Here is a 23,613-nt window from a genome sequence, read left to right as displayed (position 1 = left end):
TACTTGCTTTGGCAATGTTAACACGTTACCCATGCCAATAAAGCCCCTTGAATTGAATTGAGTGAGTGAGTGAGTGAGTGAGTGAGTGAGTGAGTGAGTGAGTGAGTGAGTGAGTGAGTGAGTGAGTAGGCAACTTGAAAATGTTCATTCCATAATGCAATTAGATGGGAAACAAAGTTGTCAAAAGGGCACTGCACATGTAAGATGACAAAGATGAAAATATCCATTAGAAATGGTCCGCGTATGATAAAATACATAACCAATGTACTATACACCAATATAATTCCACTAAATGTATCATATTAAAATAGAGACTGATAGGTATGACCAGTCAAATGTATTTTAACGGCGCCAAACATACCCCCGTAAAACTGACTATCCTACTGATCCTCGACTTCGGCGATGTAATTTACAAAATGGCCTCCAACACTCTACTCAGCAAACTGGATGCAGTCTATCACAGTGCCATCCATTTTGTCACCAAAGCCTCATATACCACCCACCACTGTGACCTGTATGCTCTCGTCAGCTGGCCCACGCTACATATTCGTCTCCAGACCCACTGGCTCCAGGTCATCTATAAGTCTATGCTAGGTAAAGCTCCACCTTATCTCATCTGACTGGTCATGATAACAACACCCACCCGTAGCAGGCGATCTAGCAGGTATATCTCACTGGTCATCCCCCAAAGCCAACCTCTCCTTTGGCCACCTTTCCTTCCAGTTCTCTGCTGCCAACTACTGGAACGAATTGCAAAAATCGCTTAAGCTGGAGACTTATATTTCCCTCACTAACTTTAAACATCAGCTATCAGAGCAGCGAACCGATCGCTGTAGCTGTACATAGTCCATCTGTAAATAGCCCACCCAATCTACCTACCTCATCCCCATACTGTTTTTATTTACTTTTCTGCTCTTTTGCACACCAGTATTTCTACTTGCACATCATCATGTGCACATCTATCACTCCAGTGTTAATTTGCTAAACTGTAATTACTTCACTACTATGGCCTATTTATTGCCTTACCTCCTTACGCCATTTGCACACACTGTATATAGATTTTTATATTGTGCTATTGACTGTACGTTTGTTCATTCCATGTGTAACTCTGTGTTGTTGTTTGTGTCGCACTGCTTTGCTTTATCTTGGCCAGGACGCAGTTGTAAATGAGAACTTGTTCTCAACTAGCCTACCTGGTTAAATAAAGGTGTTCTCAACTGACCTACCTGGTTAAATAAAGGTGTTCTCATCTAGCCTACCTGGTTAAATAAAGGTGTTCTCAACTAGCCTACCCGGTTAAATAAAGGTGTTCTCAACTAGCCTACCTGGTTAAAAAAAGGTGCTCTCAACTGACCTACCTGGTTAAATAAAGGTGTTCTCATCTAGCCTACCTGGTTAAATAAAGGTGTTCTCAACTAGCCTACCCGGTTAAATAAAGGTGTTCTCAACTAGCCTACCTGGTTAAAAAAAGGTGCTCTCAACTAGCCTACCTGGTTAAATAAAGGTGTTCTCAACTGGCCTACATGGTTAAATAAAGGTGTTCTCAACTGGCCTACCTGGTTAAATAAAGGTGTTCTCAACTGGCCTACCTGGTTAAATAAAGGTGTTCTCAACTGGCCTACCTGGTTAAATAAAGGTGTTCTCAACTGGCCTACCTGGTTAAATAAAGGTGTTCTCAACTGGCCTACCTGGTTAAATAAAGGTGTTCTCAACAGGCCTACCTGGTTTAATAAAGGTGTTCTCAACTGGCCTACCTGGTTAAATTAAAGTGTTCTCAACTGGCCTACCTGGTTAAATAAAGGTGTTCTCAACTGGCCTACCTGGTTAAATAAAGGTGTTCTCAACTGGCCTACCTGGTTAAATAAAGGTGTTCTCAACTGGCCTACCTGGTGAAATAAAGGTGTTCTCAACTAGCCTATCTGGTTAAATAAAGGTGTTCTCAACTAGCCTACCTGGTTGAATAAAGGTGTTCTCAACTGGCCTACCTGGTTATTTTGGGGCCAAAAGCCGGCTATTACCGACTAACGGAAAACCCTGGTGTGTGTTAGCGTGCGTGCGTGCGTGTGTTAGCGTGCGTGTGTGTTAGCGTGCGTGCGTGTGTGTGTGTTAGCGTGCGTGCGTGTGTTAGCGTGCGTGTGTTAGCGTGCGTGTGTGTGTGTTAGCGTGCGTGCGTGTGTGTTAGCGTGCGTGCGTGTGTGTTAGCGTGCGTGCGTTAGCGTGCGTGCGTTTCCAACCTGGTCTGTGTAGTCCTGGGGGAAGCTCCACCGCACCGTAGGATCTGGAGGTAATTGACAGACAGCATTAATCAGCGGTGAGAAACACAGTCTTCGCAGCGCTGCCTCAGAACACATACATATTAATGAGAGAGGTGGGGGCCGCCAGTCAGCACACACACATTCAGATAGTAACACACACACACACACACACACACACACACACACACACACACACACACACACACACAAGCAGTTAGCGAACACTGTGGAGAGATGGAGGATGTGGATCTCCAATATGCTAATGCGTCTCCTCCATGTAGATATGATGTGATATTATACCCCACATCATCCCTGCTTGGGCGTGTGGAAATCAGACCTGCACGCACAGTAATTTACAACACACGCGTGTTTGCAGTAGATGGAGGGAGAATTGGCAGTGGTGAATTATGCTGGTGCAACGGCCTCGTGGTGGTCTTGGTATTCATTTCTAAACATTAAGAAACACTGCCATGTATTTAAAGACACGTGAACGTCTAGAATCCACAGCAAGTGGAGTGGAGTGATTTTTGTTATCACTCCATCATCTCCATTACTCGCAATTACAAAGTCATCCCCTGCAAACAACATGACAGTACGATCTAGCAGATGTGGTAATTAGGCCTAGAGTTTAACCACAGAGTGGCCGAGACCAAGCAACAATATGTCAGTACTACTTAGCAGATGTGGTAATTAGGCCTACAGTATGACAGAGATCCTGGCAATGGAATAGTCCCAAAAGTGTCAAACCCACCCCACAGTTAGCCAGTTCAAACTCTTCGAAAAGGACTGGAAAGAAAACAAATATATATTTCTACCACCAGGTCCACGTTCAGTAGCCAAACGCTGTCGAACGTTATAGATCGAAATTAATAGAGCCAATGTGATTCCTTGTTCTACATGTCAGAGAGGCATGTTTGGGCTACATAGCATATTTCAGGACGCAACGTTTCAAAACGTGGCGTCCTGCTGAACGCTCCCCCAGGTCTATCGTAAAGTCTACATGAGGACGAGTTCACGGCGTAGTGTCACTATCAAAGAGGCTTCTGGTAAACACTGTTTCCACAGTGACAGAGTTCCGAAGTCCAGACCCCAACTCCAGAAATAGCCTTAATCTGGGTCCGGGAAACTGGGCCAATGGGCTAAGAAAATGTTATTTTAGATTTAGAATTTCCACAGCCGGCATGTTGGCACCAAGTTTCATTCTGGAAGACTAACTTATAATCTCCCTCTCACACGGACTCAGACAAACATCATAAACAGACCACATTTCTCACCCGTGAAGAGAAACAGGCAAAAGGAGCAAACAGACAGAATCAAAGTTGCCTTCCCCATAATCCTGTTGGATGTTTTCACAGGCCTCGTCTAAAAAGACCCTGACAAAGACACTCTCTGCTCTCCTAGGGGACTCCATCCCAAAATACACCCACCATCCCGCCACCCCCTCTTGCTGCCAGACATGGAGAGAGAAAAAGAGAGATTGAGCTATAGAAAGAGAGAGGAATGAAGGGTCTCTATCTTTCCACTCTCTCTCCTGACTAGAACTCTCCCCAACTCCCTTCCCTCTGTTCTCTCTCCCCAACTCCCTTCCCTCTGTCCTCCCTCTCCTGACTGGAACTCTCCCCAACTCCCTTCCCTCTGTCCTCCCTCTCCTGACTGGAACTCTCCAACTCCCTTCCCTCTGTCCTCCCTCTCCTGACTGGAACTCTCCAACTCCCTTCCCTCTGTCCTCCCTCTCCTGACTGGAACTCTCCAACTCCCTTCCCTCTGTCCTCCCTCTCCTGACTGGAACTCTCCAACTCCCTTCCCTCTGTCCTCCCTCTCCTGACTAGAACTCTCCCCAACTCCCTTCCCTCTGTTCTCTCTCCCCAACTCCCTTCCCTCTGTTCTCTCTCCCCAACTCCCTTCCCTCTGTTCTCTCTCCCCAACTCCCTTCCCTCTGTTCTCTCTCCCCAACTCCCTTCCCTCTGTTCTCTCTCCCCAACTCCCTTCCCTCTGTTCTCTCTCCCCAACTCCCTTCCCTCTGTTCTCTCTCCCCAACTCCCTTCCCTCTGTTCTCTCTCCCCAACTCCCTTCCCTCTGTTCTCTCTCCCCAACTCCCTTCCCTCTGTTCTCTCTCCCCAACTCCCTTCCTCTGTTCTCTCTCCCCAACTCCCTTCCCTCTGTTCTCTCTCCCCAACTCCCTTCCCTCTGTTCTCTCTCCCCAACTCCCTTCCCTCTGTTCTCTCTCCCCAACTCCCTTCCCTCTGTTCTCTCTCCCCAACTCCCTTCCCTCTGTTCTCTCTCCCCAACTCCCTTCCCTCTGTTCTCTCTCCCCAACTCCCTTCCCTCTGTTCTCTCTCCCCAACTCCATTCCCTCTGTTCTCTCTCCCCAACTCCCAAGCTTAGGGAGTTTAGGTGAAGGTTAAGGTGTAGTTCACTGAAGTTAAGGGGAAGGTTATGGAGGTTAAGGTGAAGATTAGGGTTAGGGAGGTTAAGGTGAAGTTCAGGAGGGTTAAGGTAAAGGTGAAAGTGAAAGTGAAGGGGGTTATGGTGAAGGTTGTGGAGGGTTAAGGTGAAGGTTATGGGTGGTTAAGGTGAACATTCTGGGGGATTAAGGTGAAGGTTATGGGGGGTTAAGGTGAAGGTAGTGGATGGTTAAGGTGAAGGTTGTGGAGGGTTAAGGTGAATGTTATGGAGGGTTAAGGTGAAGGTTGTGGAGGGTTAAGGGGAAGGTTGTGGAGGGTTAAGGTGAAAGTTATGGAGGGTTAAGGTGAAGGTTGTGGAGGGTTAAGGTGAATGTTATGGAGGGTTATGGTGAAAGTTATGGAGGGTTAAGGTGAAGGTTGTGGAGGGTTAAGGTGAAGGTTGTGGAGGGTTAAGGTGAAAGTTATGGAGGGTTAAGGTGAAGGTTGTGGAGGGTTAAGGTGAATGTTATGGAGGGTTATGGTGAAAGTTATGGAGGGTTAAGGTGAAGGTAATGGAGGGTTAAGGTGAAGGTAATGGAGGGTTAAGGTGAAGGTTGCTATATACATGAAAACACCAAGTGTCCTGCAACATATCCATTCACACCAGTAGAAAACATCCCCACTTCCTCCCATCCACTGACTCCATCAGTGACAACATGTTGGCTTTGACAGTGAGAGTGACAAGGAGAAATCAGTGAGTGACACACACCTCGTCCTTCTTTCTCCTGTGGGTGAGTGTGTGTTAATTTATCCCCGTGGGCTTCAAGCATGGCTAATCTGGGACAGGCAATGTGCAGAGAGGCAACACGCAGTCAGCCCCCAGCAGTCCAGACAACCAGCAGCAACCAGCAGGCAGGGTCAGTGGCAAATCAATGTTGGAACGTTCCACCGACGCGGGTCTTTAAGAGTCCAAATGCAGTGCTTTGATATGGGATGAGGGGGGTGCAGGGGGGCTAATAGGTAAATGATTGAGGGAGACAGTAAGGGGGGTGGGTGGTGTGTCTCAGAGAGAATGGGGAGCATCCTATTCCCCTTCGACACCACCTACCACCACTTCAGAGGAAATATGAAAGCAACAAGCGGATGGACTCATAGTGTTGAAGTCGGAGGTTTACATACACCTTAACCAAATACATTTCAAAACTCAGTTGTTCACAATTCCTGATATTTAATCCTTGTAAAAATTCCCTGTCTCAGATCAGTTAGGTGAAATGTCAGAATAATAGTAGAGAGTGATTTATTTCAGCTTTTATTTCATCGCATTCCCAGTGGGTCAGAAGTTTACATACACTCAATTAGTATTTGGTAGCATTTCCTTCCATTTGCGAACAAGCTTTAACTTCCTCACTGATGTCTTGAGATATTGCTTCAATATATCCACATAATTTTCATCCCTCACAATGCCATCTATTTTGTGAAGTGCACCAGTCCCTCCTGCAGCAGAGCACCCCCACAACATGATGCTGCCACCCCTGTGCTTCATGGTTGGGATGGTGTTCTTCGGCTTGCAAGCCTCCCCCTTTTTCCTCCAAACATAACGATGGTCATTATGACCAAACGGTTCTATTTTTGTTTCATCAGACCAGAGGACATTTCTCCAAAAAGTACAATCTTTGTCCCCATGTGCAGTTGCAAACCGTAGTCTGGCTTTTTTATGGCGGTTTTAGAGCAGTGTCTTCTTCCTTGCTGAGTGGCCTTTCAGGTTATGACAATATAGTACTTGTTTTACTGTGGATATAGATACTTCGTACCTGTTTCCTACAGCATCTTCACAAGGTCCTTTGCTGTTGTTCTGGGATTGATTTGCACTTTTCACACCAAAGTACGTTAATCTCTAGGAGACAGAACGCGTCTCCTTCCTGAGCGGTATGACGGCTGTATGGTCCCATGGTGTTTATACTTGCGTACTATTGTTTGTACAGATGAACGTGGTACCTTCAGGCATTTGGAAATTGCTCCCAAGGATGAACCAGACTTGTGGAGGTCTACAACTCTTTTTTCCCCTAAGATCATGGGAAAATCTAAATAAATCAGTCAAGATGTCAAGCAAAGAGGCACTGAGTTTGAAGGTAGGCCATGAAATACATCCACAGCTACACCTCCAATTGACTGAAATGTCAATTAGCCTATCAGAAGCTTCTAAAGCCATGACATAATTTTCTGGAATTTTCCAAGCTGTTTAAAGGCACAGTCAATTTAGTGTATGTAACCTTCTGACCCACTGGAATTGTGATATAGTGAATTTATAAGTGAAATAATCTGTCTGTAAACAATTGTTGGAAACATTACTTGTGTCATGCACAAAGTAGATGTCCTAACCGACTTGCCAAAACTATAGTTGGTTAACATCACGTAGAGTCTTAATGAGAAGGTGGAAGGTGACGATTTGGTGGTGATATAAAATGTGTGTCCCGCTCCTAATGGGTTGCACTTCACAGGTTAGTTCTATAGATGTGTTCAGACATAATGTTTGAGGAGTGGTTGAAAAACAAGTTTTAATGACTCCAACCTGAGTGTATGTAAACTTCTGACTGTAGATGTCAAGTGGAAAACTTGTGGAAAAAGAATGTCAAATACACAACATTTAGCCAATAAGAACGTCAAATACACAACATTTAGCCAATAAGAATGTCAAATACACAACATTTAGCCAATAAGAATGTCAAATACACAACATTTAGCCAATAAGAATGTCAAATACACAACATTTAGCCAATAAGAATGTCAAATACACAACATTTAGCCAATAAGAATGTCAAATACACAACATTTAGCCAATAAGAATGTCAAATACACAACATTTAGCCAATAAGAATGTCAAATACACAACATTTAGCCAATAAGAATGTCAAATACACAACATTTAGCCAATAAGAATGTCAAATTGAAAATAATAATAACTTACAGCTGCTTTTAACATTATGTCTTAACACATCTATAGAACTAACCTGTGAAGTGCAACCCATTAGGAGCGGGACACACATTTTATATCACCACCATATCGTCACCTTTCACCTTCTCATTAAGACTCTACGTGATGTCGGCCACATCTCTATGTGAGGCACACAACATCAGCTTTAAAAATAGAGTGGTGACAAACCACATCACACGGGCACTTGTGTGTGGGCGCGGACACACACACACACACACACACACACACACACACACACACACACACACACACACACACACACACACACACACACACACACACACACACACACACACACACACACGCACAGAGCAGGAAGAATGTTTCATTGTTGATTTTTGCCTAATCCCAGAAACAACTGGATAGCAGTTAGATTGAATGTTAGATTGAATAGGGGCCCTGCTCATTAAGAGAGAGGCCAGGTTCCATATGGAGAGCAGCAGTTCTCTTGTCAGAAGAAAAAGGTTGAACCCCGCCAGCATCCCTTCGCCTCTACACCCACAACAAGATGAAGGGCCTTGTTACGCCTGCCTCTCCTTGTTCCTCATTTCTCTCTCTCTTTTCCTTTCCTCCCATCTCTCTCTCTTGGCCAGGGGTTAAACTACTGCACTCTAACCTCGCTTTGGCAATCACTTCTTTCTCTCCCTCTCTCTCTTTTATCTTTAAGAGATTTATTTCACCGTATGTAGTGGTCCGGATTAGGGCCTCGGGCCTCTATGGCCTGGGGATAAAGACATTGTCTTAGCGGACGCTAAGTAACTGACTGAGGAGGTAGCGACCGGCCGGGAGGAAGGTGCCGCTACTTAACATCCACAATGGCCGCCATTGTAGAGCAATGGCTGATCGGGCCGCAGGGGCCTGCTTCAGAGACCGTCTAGACTTTGAGCCAGCTAGTCAAGGAACTGCAGGAGAAAATCCCATCAGCCACTGGAGTGAAAGTTAACTAAGGTAACCTGCTGTGAACCTGATGACGATGTCAAGCCAACATATGGCCCCAAATGTCTATTGTTGGAATGAAGAGTTTTCTCCCTACTGAAGGAGTGAAGAGGTGAGAGGGGGTGAGACGGGGGTGAGACGGGGGGGCATGGGGACAGGGGGGGAGTTAGGAGCCTAAAGGAAGGAGGAATAACTGTGGTCATGACTTTACTTCTGGATCACTAGCCTTATTCTGTTCGGGAGGAGCCCTACCCCCAGAACTCACAATTAAAAAGGAGTAAGCAGATTAAGTAGCATCTTTCAACTGGCGCTGAATGAGAACACTCACAGACGTTTACAACGTGTTCCTCTCCCCATTTCCCCGCTCCCATCTCACACAGCCAATGGCATTACATTTCATGCTGACTTAGTAGGCAATGGGGCCAAGAAAGGAAAAACTTCTCACCGATGATATGCTCCTTAAATTTACTAGTGGTGATCGGTCACACTGTGTTAGTGGCTGGTTTGGTTAAAGTAGGACCTTGGACAATCTACTGTGTGTGTGTGTATCCTGAAAAAGCCTCTCTCCGCTGCACCCTTTTGGGGGAAAAGCACCACAGTTGGCATTCCTACTGAAGGTACTTAATGGTTTGTGCAGAGACTCTGACTAAACAGGCTACATATATACATGTAGGGCCTGGGTATTCTCCCATTATACATCAGAGAGAAGAGAGAAGAGAGAGAAAGAGAGAGAGACAGAGAGAAGAGAGAGACAGAGAGAGAGAGAGACAGAGAGAGAGACAGACAGACAGAGAGACAGAGAGAGAGAGACAGAGAGAGAGAGACAGGGAGAGAGACAGAGAGAGAGACAGAGAGAGAGAGAGACAGAGAGAGAGAGAGACAGAGAGAGAGACAGACAGAGAGAGAGACAGAGAGAGAGACAGAGAGAGAGACAGAGAGAGAGACAGAGAGAGAGACAGAGAGAGAGAGCGCGCAAACGAGGGAGCGAGCGAGAGAGAAGTGTGTCTCCAGGCTAGTTGGGAAGCAACCCAATTTCACAGCTTCACGACTGAGCGGAGCAGCATATGGACGCTGGCGAGGCGAGCTCTGTGACAGGCTCCGCTCTGCGTTCATATCACAACATAACAACACTGGTGTTCCCAGTCAGCCTCCATACTGGTCCAACATTATGTCAAACACTGGCTACGCCTCAGCGAGTCAGCTAGCGCTGCCTTCCTCCACACTACGTGTTGGTGTATGGGGGGGCTATAAAAAGAATGCTTGCTGTCATTGATATCTCAAGTCATATGAACGGACTTCCTCTCTCTCCACAATCAAAGACCGTCTTCGACTCACTCCTACATTGTGATATGAATTCTAAGTTCGAAGTATCAAAATGTACAAGGACAACATTCTAGTCCTAGAATACAGACGATGGGTTAGGGATGCACCATATGGGTGAAAATCTAATAGCGTTTTTTTTTTTTTTTTTTTTACCAAATACTGTGATTGCGATTTGACGTGTTGTATAGATCAAAATACCTGGGCGAACTGTTGGAATCATAGACATAGAAAAAGAATGACTTATATTAAGACGCAAATTCGAAAGCAGCGTGTCCTTGTCTGGAACAACCATTTGACCTAACAGAACAGCATGCAAACTTAAAGAGAATCGAACAGCAAGGAGGAGTTACTGCGTTAATGGAGTTACAGGGTTGAAACTACAAAAAGTAAACTACAAAAACTAACGTTACACGCCTCTGAGATGCATTTTACAATACTGCATATGGTATGGATCTCTTGCAATGTGAATTTGTACATGTTAAAATTGCGATATCAATGTGAATTTGATTATACTGTGCAGTCCTAGGTTCCGGATTATAGGCCTAACTAGATGCTTGTAGAACATTCTAGATGAAGAGTCTGTGCTCGGTGAGCATTCCACCTCAGGTCTGGGTGAAAAAGATGCACTGGAACAGAGATACTTCAGGTAATCACACATTTCTCCCCATATGGTGCAACCATCTGCCTCAGTTTAAAACAGTACCTGTGAAAAACTAAAATACACATACAAAGACGTGACGATTAGCCTACCACAGATAACCTGCTTAGAGGTGGAGTAGGTACAAGCTGTGCCTAAGCACTGAACTCGGATCAAATACAGATTATGCCAGCAGCATACCACCCTGCATACCACTGCTGGCTTGCTTCTGAAGCTAAGCAGGGTTGATACTGGTCAGTTCCTGGATGGGAGACCAGATGCTGCAGGCTTGCTTCTGAAGCTAAGCAGGGTTGATACTGGTCAGTCCCTGGATGGGAGACCAGATGCTGCTGGAAGTGGTGTTGGAGGGCCAGTAGGAGGCACTCTTTCCTCTGGTCTAAAAAAAAAAAAAATGTCCCAATGCCCCATGGCAGTGATTGGGGACATTGCCCTGTGTAGGGTGCCATCTTTCGGATGGGACGTTAAACGGGTGTCCTGACTCTCTGAGGTCATTAAAGATCCCATGGCATTTATCGTCAGAGTAGGGGTGTTAACCCCGGTGTCCTGGCTAAATTCCCAATCTGGCCCTCAAACCATCACGGTCATCTAATATTCCCCAGTTTACAATTGGCTCATTCATCCCCTGTAACTATTCCCCAGGTCGTTGCTGCAAATGAGAACGTGTTCTCAGTCAACTTACCTGGTAAAATAACAGATAAATAAAATAAAAATACAGGTCACTGCCTTAATGGTTACGGTTCGGGGGTAGATTAGGGGGAAAAGTCTACCTCGAGCCTTGAATTTTCTAGCCGTTTTGACAGCTCTCTACTCTCCCATCCATGATGTGTAAAGGCTGGATCTCCCTCCATGACATGTAGGGTAATCACAGCCTAGAGTACTGTACATATGGCGCCCAGAGGCTGCTCGCTGCTGATGATGACAGAGTAAAGCCGTTGCCGTTGGCGTCTACACGCTGGTGTCGTCATACTGTAGCAGGGATCTGACGTTCACACGAGAAGCATGTCAGACAGCTATCAATCTCTAGTGGAACGACACCACCACCACCACCGCTGCAAGGGTTGAATGCAGGCACGAGGCAACATGATACTGTTGCTATGGAGAGGAGATGGACAATGATGGATACACTGATTCTCTTTCTAATGACTTCTCTAGTAGATAGATGGACTTCACTATTTAGCTTCAGTTGCACCACACCTCGCTATTTTTTCAGTTCAAGTGAAAATGTTTCTCAGCTCTGTTTGTTCGTGAGGACTACTTCCTGGACGACTTCCTGGACGACTTCCTGGACAACTTCCTGGACTACTTCCTGGACTACTTCCTGGACTACTTCCTGGACTACTTCCTGGACTACTTCCTGGACTACTTCCTGGACTACTTCCTGGAAAACACTCAACCTGGATGTATTTTGCCGCATTGTTTTGTCATTAACGATGTTCTTGTATCTGTTTTCACTCAGGCCAGTCAGGCTACACTGAACAGCACACACTCACTCTTTAGTTATGAGAGATGACTTGGTCCTACCACGACACAAGGAACCTTAGGGAGAGATGATTTGGTCCTACCACGACACAAGGAACCTTAGGGAGAGATGACTTGGTCCTACCACGACACAAGGAACCTTAGGGAGAGATGACTTGGTCCTACCACGATGATCCTATGATACTCAGAGAAACAGAACACCCTTGGACCAATCAGTTGAGAGAATGACGCAGCATGTGCGATCACAAATTAGTCACATGGACCGTGATGATAAATAGCACGGCTCGTCCCTCACAATGACAACCATTGGCTGTGACCTACATTCTGTGGTGAAAAATGGGCTGCATCCCAAATAAGGGGCGATAGATCCCATCTAAACGACAGCATATTCCCAGTAAGCATATGTACCCAGGACGTCAGTGTAAACGGGAGGGTTGCTGGCTGGCACAGGAACAGTACAGTCCCCAGAGGAGACACTGTATAGAGTGGTTAAAGAGATGCCAGACAGGAAAGGCTACAGGTTTATTTTCCCATGGCACGGTGTTGATTCAAATATTTATGATGGGGCACTTGATTATTGAAACCGATTCGGGGAACAAACAGAACAGAAAACCAGAAAATAATATTTTTTAGAGGAACAGAATTAGAACCGAGAATGAAAGTGATCTATACTGTTCCGTAAGAGAACCATTATTTTTAAAAGCCCTCGCTGTCACTCAGAAAAATATTCCAGTGTCTACCTGCCTGTCTGTCTGTCTGCCCGCCCGCCTGTCTACCCGCCTGTCTGTCTGTCTGCCCGCCCGCCCGCCTGTCTACCTGCCTGTCTGTCTGCCCGCCCGCCTGTCTGCCCGCCTGTCTGCCCGCCTGTCTGCCCGCCTGTCTGTTGAAAATCTTTGCTACTGTGTGCGTCGGCCACCTGCCCCTCCTCCTCCCTCTGAAGCATAGTCCTACTGACGTTGCAAGCGTGCTTCAGAAATTAGGGAGAGAGATTTCTTATTCAAGAAGAATGGATTAACTTTTTCAATGCTAGTTAAGGATACTATAGTTATCACGTTTCACATTGGATTTTTTATTTTGGTGCCGCTATGCACACACAAGCTAGCTAGCTATGGTCCAACGTTAAGCCAACTCTCTGAACTCTAAGGACATTCACAGTTCCTTCATAAAATCTGCTCCTCCGTACGTATAATTCTGTGGGCCTAACTCAGAAAATGCCAAGACTCTTCCTCCTCCACTCGCTCTCGCCCCCACCCACAAATTACAACAATCTGACACCGTACACTTGCCTGTCCAATGCATGTAAACACCTGGCCCGCTCCATAACAAGTTGGGCCCAGTTTCTGAAGGCTATGTTCTTTGTTAGAACCTTCGTAGGAGCTTCGTTAAATCTCTGAGCTGTTTGCCAAAAACCCTCGTTATTACCGTTGCAAGTAAAAATCTGCTTCTGACCACTCGTTAGATGCTTTTTTGCCCTCCCGCGTCACGTTCGACCAAGAAGATCTCCGCCAACCAAAGAAAAACACGGTTTATCCTTCTCTCTGTGACCGCCGATAACTTCAGAACAAAGTTGACTACAAATACAGTTGAGAATGTCTGTTTCAATTGATACACACAAGCAAAGTATAAAAAATATGCTTCAAATGAAAACCTAGATGACTGGCTGCACATATTGAGGTATGTTTATTCTAAAGCTTACCCAATAAAAATGCACAAAACCACCAATATGGCACATCATGAAATATATTGAGACAGATTATAGACAGTAGCCTACAAGTAGCAACATTTATTGACATGAAATGTATTTCAATATGATTGAAATGGGCCTATAGCCTAGTGTTTATCTTAATCCATAGGTGGTAATCTCTCTCTCTAGGAGCTGATCTGTCGTCAGTGTTGTGAAATAATTCTAAGGAATTGAATGGAGAAAACTGACCTGAGAGCAGCGCCCTCTTTCTTTCGATCTCATCAATATCAACACATGCCTCAAAGGCTCAGTCACCGACGGTTCTCTCTGTGCGGTATTTTGGGAAACACATGTTACGTCTTCGGCAGTTGTAGGAACGATGCATCGTTGACTACACTCGTAGGCCTAAAATCCATCGATATGGAGGACACAGGGTTTAAAAGAAAAAGAACAGAAAGGAACGATATAAACAGAACGAAAAATAAAGTTTATTTTCAAAATTATACAATTGGAAAATAATTTTGGTTCCAACCCCTGATAATATTAACAGACGCTAATGGGGGGGGCTGCCACCCGGTTACTCAACCCTGCACCTTAGAGGCTGCTGCCCTATATACATAGATTCACTGGTAACTTCAATAAGGGAACACTGGTAACTTTAATAATGTTTACATACTGCTTTACTCATCTCATATGTATATACTGTATTCTATTCTACTGTATTTTAGTTGATACCACTCCAATATTGCTCGATCTAATATTTATATATTTCTTAATTCCCTTCTTTTAATATTAGATGTGTGTGTATTGTAGTGAATCATTTTTAGATACTACTGGACTGTTGGAGGTGCAGTAGGAACACAAGCATTTCGCGACACCCGCAAAACATCTGCTAAGTATGTGTATGTGAACAATGACAATGGATTTGTCCCATGCGTGCCTATATTTTACATATTGGTGACCCCGGGAATCGAACCCACTATCCTGCTGTTGCCAAAGAGCTACCAACTGAACCATACAGAACCACAATACATGACCAGAGTTTCTTAGACATTAATAATGCAAATGAACAAGAGGATAAAGATTCTTGTCTGCGTTTACACAGGCACCCAATTCAGATGTATATTTTTTCCCACTTATTGGTCTTTTGACCAATCAGATCCATTCTGAAAAAGATCTGATGTGAAAAGATCTGATGTGATTGGTCAAAAGTACAATCAGTGGAAAAAAAGTGGGGAAGGGTTATCTAACATGCTAAGTAGTTGCGAAGTAGCTAAAAAGTAGTAAGTAGTTGCAAAGCTGTTAATTCGCTAAAATGCTAAAGTTGCCCGTGATGAGATTTGAACGCACAACCTTTCGGTTGGAAGACGTTCGCGTTATACGCTCATCCAACCACCCTACTTTTCTTTTGCCATTAAGTAACCTTCTGTTTTATGTAACCATACCAAACGTAACATATCATACTAATTTGATTGTCCTGGATATAAATGTACTTTGTTACGTTTAGTCTATGAGACCAGGCTGGCACAGACATAGGCTTTGCAAGCGCAACATGGTATGCAGCAGCCCTTAGGCTGTTTCAAGTTGCAATATGACAAGTCGTAGTCATATGTCGAGCCCCTAACAGCAGACTCAACACAAAACCCTGTCAAAACCCTATCAGTCAACTGGAAAAAAAAAATAATAATAATTATGATATGGAGAAAGAACAATATTCTCCAACACTACATTTATACATTCAATTCTGTTTCGTTGATAAAGTAGACCACATCAGTAGTCCCTTCATAACAGCAAACCAGTCATTGTTCTTTAGACAGGAAGGACTATAGGTGGAGGAAACCCTGGTTTAAAAACAGCCACCTGCTGCTTCCTGGTTATCGATTCTCCACCAACACAACGTGTCAACAAAGAGCTTTTCAAATCATTGCATATATTCAACTGGTCTTGTACCAGCAATGTAATGGAAATGCATTGTCGTAATAATTAGCCTCGACCTAATAAAGGAACACCTTCTATTTCAATTCCATTTTCACTACAATAAAACTTACACTTCCCCCTAACCCCCAAGTTCATGTGTTAGTTGGTTTTAAGGTGAGAAATGATCTGAACATCATCACTGGGCTGATTGACAGGATGTGTGAGTGAGTGAGTGAGTGAGTGAGTGAGTGAGTGAGTGAGTGAGTGAGTGAGTGAGTGAGTGAGTGAGTGAGTGAGTGAGTGAGTGAGTGAGTGAGTGAGTGAGTGAGTGAGTGAGTGAGTGAGTGAGTGAGTGAGTGAGTGAGTGAGTGAGTGAGTGAGTGAGTGAGTGAGTGAGTGAGTGAGTGAGTGAGGTGAGGCAATGGGACTCATGTGAATCTCCATCCATCAAAATCATCATATTAATTATTGATCGGTTCCCTACACATCCCTCTCTCAGAAAAGGGATGAAGAACCACTATTTATAGCTGTAGAGCACCCTGCCTAGAAGTCCTTCCATGTTCTCCCAGACTGGCACCATTACTGCATTCAAATGAGCCTTCTGCATCTTTATCTCTCTCTCTCTCTCTCACACACACACACACACACAATTTCCAGTAATTCATCAGTGGGAGGTAAAAACACAGCCAACGACTACCACAGTATGCCATCTCTCAGGATGACATACCACTGCCATCAGCAAATCCCTGTTCCTCTCTTCTCCCTACCACTCTGTCACCAGCCCTACCACTCTCTGTCACCAGCCCTACCACTCTCTGTCACCAGCCCTACCACTCTCTGTCACCAGCCCTACCACTCTCTGTCACCAGCCCTACCACTCTCTGTCACCAGCCCTACCACTCTCTGTCACCAGCCCTACCACTCTCTGTCACCAGCCCTACCACTCTCTGTCACCAGCCCTACCACTCTCTGTCACCAGCCCTACCACTCTCTGTCACCAGCCCTACCACTCTCTGTCACCAGCCCTACCACTCTCTGTCACCAGCCCTACCACTCTCTGTCACCAGCCCTACCACTCTCTGTCACCAGCCCTACCACTCTCTGTCACCAGCCCTACCACTGTGTCCCTCTCTTAGGGAAGGGCAGAGCAGGCTAGTCCACTGCTGTCCTGAGGGAAGTGGACGAGCGTCATACCACCTGAACGTCCCAGTGACCTCTCCAACTACCCCTGTAGGGTCTGTCTGTCCCCCTCACTACAATTCATCTTCAGAGACAGAGAGCAAGAGAGTAAGCAGCAGGAGGGGGACAACAAGAGAGGAAACCCCAGAGACACACAGAGAAAACAGAGGTTAACCAGAGACTAGTTTCTCTTCGGTTGCCAGACAGATAGCGCCGAGATCGGCAAGACAGACAGCAACAGGGTTGCCAAGCACCCAGGGGCCTATCTCTCGGTGCCCAGTAATGTCCACCCTGCGGTCTGCCTCTCAACAGTCCAACAGAGCAGGACCCAGAGACCAGCAGGACCCAGAGACCAGCAGGACCCAGAGACCAGCAGGACCCAGAGACCAGCAGGACCCAGAGACCAGCAGGACCCAGAGACCAGCAGGACCCAGAGACCAGCAGGACCCAGAGACCAGCAGGACCCAGAGACCAGCAGGACCCAGAGACCAGCAGGACCCAGAGACCAGCAGGACCCAGAGACCAGCAGGACCCAGAGACCAGCAGGACCCAGGACACTACCAAGTCTCAAAGTCTGAGTGACAGATCAGGGAGAGCTACAAATTATCTGAACAACACAGACAAAGAACAAGGCAAACAGAATGAGATGCAGACGACTGCTCAGAGTTTGACAGTCATACAGTCATACAGGGTGTAGATGGGGACTTCTCATGAGGTCATTACATTTCATAGCAGGGAAGTTATGAAGTTCTGATCAGACTTCTTCAGTTCAACAAGAAAAAAAACACAAGCTAGATTATATTTTGCCCTCTACATGGAAGATAATTTAACAGAAAGGAGAGTGTGAGAGGAAGAGAGTCAGAAAGAAAGAACAAGAGAGAGAAAGAAACGGGTGTGAGATCCAGGGGTTCTCCAGGAGTGTGAGAAAGTGTGTGTGTGTGTGTGTGTGTGTGTGTGTGTGTGTGTGTGTGTGTGTGTGTGTGTGAGAGAAGTGTGGCCTCTTTAATAACCAATCAACACCCTCCTTGTTACCGTGGCATCTGCTGCTCCTCCAATGGCCTCCTGCCTGGGTGTGAGCCCGCCGCAACCTCACCACGCGGCCAACAGCCAATCAAAACGCAGAAACACCACGCGGGAGGTCAAGGACCAAAAGTGTCATTTTTGCAGAATGTCACCCGTTCAACCTTTTCTAAAAGTTGTACCATGCGGGCGTTTTGCAGGGTGAATACGCCAGAAGAGCGGAGGTGGGAAGAGGGGAGAGGGGGCGGAGAAAAGAGAAAGATGCATATTATCTGTGGAGGGAGTAATAATATCACAGCCGTGTTTGAGGTAGGAGGACAGGGAGGAGGGGGAGGGAGGAGGACGGGGAGAAGAGAGGCAGCAGGGAGAGGGAGGAGCAGAGGGAGGGAGGAGGGGAGAAGGGAGGCAGCAGGGAGAGGGAGGAGCAGAGGGAGGGAGGAGGGGAGAAGGGAGGCAGCAGAGAGAAAGAGAAGGGTGGAGGGAGCAGAGGGAGGGAGGAGGGGAGCAGGGAGGCAGCAGGGAGAGGGAGGAGCAGAGGGAGGGAGGAGGGGAGAAGGGAGGCAGCAGGGAGAGGGAGGAGCAGAGGGAGGGAGGAGGGGAGAAGGGAGGCAGCAGAGAGAAAGAGAAGGGTGGAGGGAGCAGAGGGAGGGAGGAGGGGAGCAGGGAGGCAGCAGTGAGAGGGAGGAGCAGAGGGAGGGAGGAGGGAGGCAGCAGAGAGAGGGAGAAGGGTGGAGGGAGCAGAGAGAGGGAGGAGGGGAGCAGGGGGAAAGGGAGGAGGGGTAAAGGGAGGGAGAAGGAGAAGGGAGCAGAGAGAGGGAGGAGGGGAGGCAGGGTGAAAAGGAGGCAGGGAGAAAGGGAGGAGAGAGGGAGGCAGAGAGAAAGGGAGGCAGGGAAGAGAGGGAAGAGAGAGGGAGGCAGGGAGGAGAGAGGGAGGCAGAGAGAAAGGGAGGCAGGGAGGAGAGAGGGAGGCAGGGAGACAGGGAGGAGACAGCCAGGAAGGCAGGGAGCTACGCAGCCAGCTAACTAGCTGGCAAGAGGTGACCTCCTGAGACCTCGGGGTCGCGCTGAGAGAATGTTCTGTGGAATAAGAACAAAAGCTCTGATTCATAATTGGTGCATGGTACGAGTGAAGTTAGGAGGGCATCTGACTCAAACGCCTCTCTGTTATTACGGCTGTCTGGTTCCTCAGCTCAAGTCTACGGAGGACAGAAAGAGTGCATCAATATCGATCCAGCCACCAATCTTATCACCTCAAGTAGCGCAATTCAGTGTTAACTTCAGTATTACCAGTGACGGACCATCTGAGGCACATGAATTTTGGTCAATAATTTCATTGGAACAAAGACACATTACTTGATGGGACACGACTGTTTCACTTCCACCGCCTCACACAGAAACCAACAATCCATAAATGGAATCCATGACTGATAAAGGCATTGACTGGTGTTGTGTTTTTGTCACAACAGCAAATCATTCAGCTAATTGCAGCATGAGTGCAGTTGCAAAATTGATATGCTGATCTACTAACTTTATAGCTTTGTTAACGGTAGCGAGAGGCTGGAGCGAGCAGCAAGGACAGGTAGCATCTGTCCCCACCTACTGCCATTAGTTGGCACCGCTCCGCTAGCAACATCTGCTAGCTTTGGCTGGGCCCTGGAAAACACATCAATATGGCTTCATGTAGCAGAGCGCTAGCTAGCATGCCAGTCAAGCTCTCTGGGAGCCGACGGTAGCTAGCTCAGCTCACTGCCTGCCTGCTTGGCCATGGGCATCCACGTTGCTCTGAGCCAAGAGAACTGAGCAGGGCAGAGAGGGTAGCTCTCTGTAGGCCTGCTGGGGAAAGCAAAGGAATCATCAACAACGTCATAGAAAGAATTTGGCCAGGTTTGGCGAACTTCTATAGCTAAAGCTTGACCCAAAAGCTCTGCTTCAATCTGAGCATAAAGTTATTCTGTTGCATGCCCAAGTTGTCCACCTTTTAATTTACCTGAATGTTGAGCCCTGATGATAACTCCATGGAATCACAAACAACATTTCTGTCTCCACAGCTATAATCATTATAAAGAACGGGTTACTGAATCCTTGTAAATAATGGCTCAGCTAATGACTCTAGGCTAGTCCATGAGCAATCAACAGGATGTCACTATCCTAAATGCTGTTGATGACATGCTCAGACACGTTTCAGTGTCATGCTCATTGTTCAATTCAATCTCTACGGGACAAAACTTTTTCAGAGGATATCACATTCATTCTTACAATGTTCAAATTCATTTTGCATGAATTCTTGCATTGTAATAATGAAAACACTGAACACTGTGGCATTGCTCCCCTAAATGTTATAACATTACATTGTATAACCCTAAATGTTAAAACCCCAAAATCAACGTTGAAGAAAGTACAGCTTCCAGAGTTAAAGAGCTGACTGTTTAGTTGATCGAGAAGGCTGTACTGTAGAAGACAGCAGAGCAGCGCGGTCAGTCACAACAACCCTGTACTGTAGAAGACAGCAGAGCAGCGCGGTCAGTCACAACAACCCTGTACTGTAGAAGACAGCAGAGCAGCGCGGTCAGTCACAACAACCCAGTACTGTAGAAGACAGCAGAGCAGCGCGGTCAGTCACAACAACCCTGTAATGTAGAAGACAGCAGAGCAGCGCGGTCAGTCACAACAACCCTGTACTGTAGAAGACAGCAGAGCAGCGCGGTCAGTCACAACAACCCTGTACTGTAGAAGACCGTAGAGCAGCGCGGTCAGTCACAACAACCCTGTACTGTAGAAGACAGCAGAGCAGCGCGGTCAGTCACAACAACCCTGTACTGTAGAAGACAGCAGAGCAGCGCGGTCAGTCACAACAACCCTGTACTGTAGAAGACCGTAGAGCAGCGCGGTCAGTCACAACAACCCAGTACTGTAGAAGACAGCAGAGCAGCGTGGTCAGTCACAACAACCCAGTACTGTAGAAGACCGTAGAGCAGCGCGGTCAGTCACAACAACCCTGTACTGTAGAAGACAGCAGAGCAGCGCGGTCAGTCACAACAACCCTGTACTGTAGAAGACAGCAGAGCAGCGCGGTCAGTCACAACAACCCTGTACTGTAGAAGACAGCAGAGCAGCGCGGTCAGTCACAACAACCCTGTACTGTAGAAGACAGCAGAGCAGCGCGGTCAGTCACAACAACCCTGTACTGTAGAAGACAGCAGAGCAGCGCAGTCAGTCACAACAACCCTGTACTGTAGAAGACAGCAGAGCAGCGCGGTCAGTCACAACAACCCTGTACTGTAGAAGACAGCAGAGCAGCGCGGTCAGTCACAACAACCCTGTACTGTAGAAGACAGCAGAGCAGCGCGGTCAGTCACAACAACCCTGTACTGTAGAAGACCGTAGAGGAGCGCGGTCAGTCACAACAACCCTGTACTGTAGAAGACCGTAGAGCAGCGCGGTCAGTCACAACAACCCTATACTGTAGAAGACCGTAGAGCAGCGCGGTCAGTCACAACAACCCTGTACTGTAGAAGACAGCAGAGCAGCGCGGTCAGTCACAACAACCCTGCACTGTAGAAGACAGCAGAGCAGCGCGGTCAGTCACAACAACCCTGTACTGTAGAAGACAGCAGAGCAGCGCGGTCAGTCACAACAACCCTGTACTGTAGAAGACTGCTCTCAGGCCTCTAATGAAACCCTGATAGCTGTGCTGTACCACTGGGGAGGGTGGATGGTGTGAGTTAGACTCATACAGTACAATACAGCACTTGTGAAAAGAGTTTGAAATCCAATCCATTATTATTCTCACTCTGTGTACACATTGCAGGCTACTCTGTGTACCCATAGCAGGCTACTCTGTGTACCCATTGCAGGCTACTCTGTGTACCCATTGCAGGCTACTCTGTGTACCCATTGCAGGCTACTCTGTGTACCCATTGCAGGCTACTCTGTGTACCCATTGCAGGCTACTCTGTGTACCCATTGCAGGCTACTCTGTGTACCCATTGCAGGCTACTCTGTGTACCCATTGCAGGCTACTCTGTGTACCCATTGCAGGCTACTCTGTGTACCCATTGCAGGCTACTCTGTGTACCCATTGCAGGCTACTCTGTGTACCCATTGCAGGCTACTCTGTGTACCCATTGCAGGCTACTCTGTGTACCCATTGCAGGCTACTCTGTGTACCCATTGCAGGCTACTCTGTGTACCCATTGCAGGCTACTCTGTGTACCCATTGCAGGCCACTCTGTGTACCCATTGCAGGCCACTCTGTGTACCCATTGCAGGCTACTCTGTGTACACATTGCAGGCTACTCTGTGTACACATTGCAGGCTACTCTGTGTACATATTGTAGCAATTTCGTCAGCCGGTGATTGTCAAGCAAATAACTGTCGGTCTCACGATGATTAACTGTTAATTAACATAAACACATTTAGCATCTCCTGGCTTCCACACACAGCCTACAAGCCACTGATGCAGACCTTCATCTACAGTCTAATAAATCCATGTAATATAGCCTACACCTTCACAATACATCCATTCTTTATTTTAGACAGGTCTAAAGGAACATAATATGAAGAAAATCTAGTCTATTTCAGAAGAACGGAATAGCATACTCTGAGTTGTCCTCATGTTAGGTCCTGATCTGGCCATGCCAAATGGCTGTGGGCGACACTAGTTCATTTAGCAGACGAGATTTGCGTAGAATTCCGTGGCATTATTTTAGAGTATGAAGAATACAATTGAACAAAGCTGAATAAAATAGAAGGGATATTTTTTCCAAGCGATTTGAGGGAGTGCTCACATGCGGCTATTCTGTGTGGAGGTTAACAAAGAAATAGGTACTCCTATAAGCTTGATTTACAGTTATTAATGTGACTTTAGTTGTTCTACAAACGTTGGGCTATATGTTTTGATGTTTAATACATTGTAAAGCTGCATGATGATAAGTCACGTGAAAGGCATGAGCTCTGCTTTGTTTATTTGCGCAGGCCGTACACACTTCATCAGTCTCTTGTGCCCTTGGCCTGGAGTGCTGCACGCTCCTAAGCACCTCTCAATCACATGGCTCTTCATCACGTGATCGTGTCTTTCTCACAGGCTACAAGTGAAGACCGACACATCGGGGACGCAACTGCGCGTCCTTATCCAATTCCGAGGTGCACACTGAAGATATTGGAAGAACTGTCCACATTTACTTTTCGTCAGCCAACAAATCAAATCAAATTTTATTTGACACAGGCACCAAATATAACAGGTGTAGCCCTTACAGTGAAATGCTTACTTACAAGCCCCTATCCAACAACGCTTTATACAGGGGGTACCGGTAGAGAGTCAATGTGGAGGCTATATACAGGGGGTACCGGTACAGAGTCAATGTGGAGGCTATATACAGGGGGTACCGGTACAGAGTCAATGTGGAGGCTATATACAGGGGGTACCGGTACAGAGTCAATGTGGAGGCTATATACAGGGGGCACCGCTACAGAGTCAATGTGGAGGCTATATACAGGGGGTACCGGTACAGAGTCAATGTGGAGGCTATATACAGGGGGTACCGGTACAGAGTCAATGTGGAGGCTATATACAGGGGGCACCGCTACAGAGTCAATGTGGAGGCTATATATACAGGGGGCACCGGTACAGAGTCAATGTGGAGGCTATATACAGGGGGCACCGGTACAGAGTCAATGTGGAGGCTATATACAGGGGGTACCGGTACAGAGTCAATGTGGAGGCTATATACAGGGGGTACCGGTACAGAGTCAATGTGGAGGCTATATACAGGGGGCACCGCTACAGA

General features: G+C 46.6%; 1 protein-coding gene across 2 annotated transcripts in view; it reads right to left on the bottom strand.

Annotated features, from left to right (window-relative positions):
* Window positions 1-23,613, bottom strand: part of LOC135513222 (DENN domain-containing protein 1B-like) — a 272,795-nt gene that overhangs the window by 236,828 nt on the left and 12,354 nt on the right. For both annotated transcript variants that reach the window (XM_064936030.1, XM_064936029.1), the window contains exon 3: window positions 2,235-2,278. In XM_064936030.1, the coding sequence (XP_064792102.1) occupies window positions 2,235-2,278 (44 nt within the window). The remainder of the gene's footprint in view (window positions 1-2,234; window positions 2,279-23,613) is intronic.

Source organism: Oncorhynchus masou, chromosome 24 (assembly GCF_036934945.1).
Source record: "Oncorhynchus masou masou isolate Uvic2021 chromosome 24, UVic_Omas_1.1, whole genome shotgun sequence".
Classification (NCBI taxonomy): Eukaryota; Metazoa; Chordata; class Actinopteri; order Salmoniformes; family Salmonidae; genus Oncorhynchus; species Oncorhynchus masou.
Note: the sequence above shows the minus strand (reverse complement) of the source record. Positions and strands in the feature narration are given on the sequence as shown.